Source organism: Pyxicephalus adspersus, chromosome 5 (genome assembly GCF_032062135.1).
Source record: "Pyxicephalus adspersus chromosome 5, UCB_Pads_2.0, whole genome shotgun sequence".
Taxonomy (NCBI): domain Eukaryota; kingdom Metazoa; phylum Chordata; class Amphibia; order Anura; family Pyxicephalidae; genus Pyxicephalus; species Pyxicephalus adspersus.
Window position 1 is genome coordinate 133,529,483 of NC_092862.1, and position 897 is coordinate 133,530,379.

Genomic DNA, 897 nt, shown 5'->3' on the forward strand with positions numbered 1-897 from the left:
GTTTGTATCTAGGAGTCATCTGTATGTTGGATATCCTTAATTCAGGGACTACCTGTACAAGTATATATATGAATATATATTTGAGAAAAGTTATTTTATTATTCTAGGTCTCACTGTCCCTGATGAAGCGGACTGTGATCCGTAAAATGAATAAAACATGTTAATAGCACAGGGAAGTGAGACTTGCATAGTAAATAGTTATTTTACATATTTTATTGATTAATGAATACATTGTATTTTATGTTTTTTTACCAGATGTCAATATAGTCTGTTTTTAAGTATGCCTGAAAAGTTCCAAAAAACTCTTGCGGTTTCCTCACTTTTTCGCCTTTTTTGCTTGTAGGATTTGTGGCTATGACAAATATATAATCTGGGGATTCCAGGGTATATCTTATTTTCTAGGTCAATGCTGGGGACTTTCCTGGCATTGGTGGTCCCCTCTGACAGATGCTATCAACTGTATACCTCTCAGAATCATTTCAACTTGCAATCCCTACTAATACCTTTCAGTTTGTTATGTTATCTGTTCAAATGGAAATTGGGCTTACTAAAGGCTTTTTTTCCACTTTCAAATGCAAGAATTTATTTATTTTTTTTGTGTTTTGTTGATATTAGTATTGTTTTCCTTAGATCTTTGATGGTAACAGCACTAGCAGCAATCTACAAGGTACATTCTGTGGCAACAATATACCTGCAGATTTCACCACTAATGGCAGCTTCCTGACAATCTGGTTTGTTAGCGATTCAACAGTGGAGCATGCAGGGTTCAATGCTACATATGAGATTACTGACAGTAAGTAATAATAAATCACTGAATACTGAATTTGTGGGTGTAAAGACTGACAGATCTGTAAACCCCGTTTGGGAAATTCTATTTTGGAGTTTCCGAAAGCTTTA

At 34.8% G+C, this 897-nt stretch overlaps 1 protein-coding gene across 1 annotated transcript in view; it reads left to right on the forward strand.

Moving 5' to 3' along the window:
• CUBN (cubilin) overlaps positions 1 to 897 on the forward strand; it is a gene marked incomplete in the record, with an annotated part of 126,605 nt that overhangs the window by 116,314 nt on the left and 9,394 nt on the right. Inside the window, 1 exon segment of the mRNA XM_072412780.1 lies at positions 631 to 793. Coding sequence (XP_072268881.1) covers positions 631 to 793 — 163 coding nt within the window.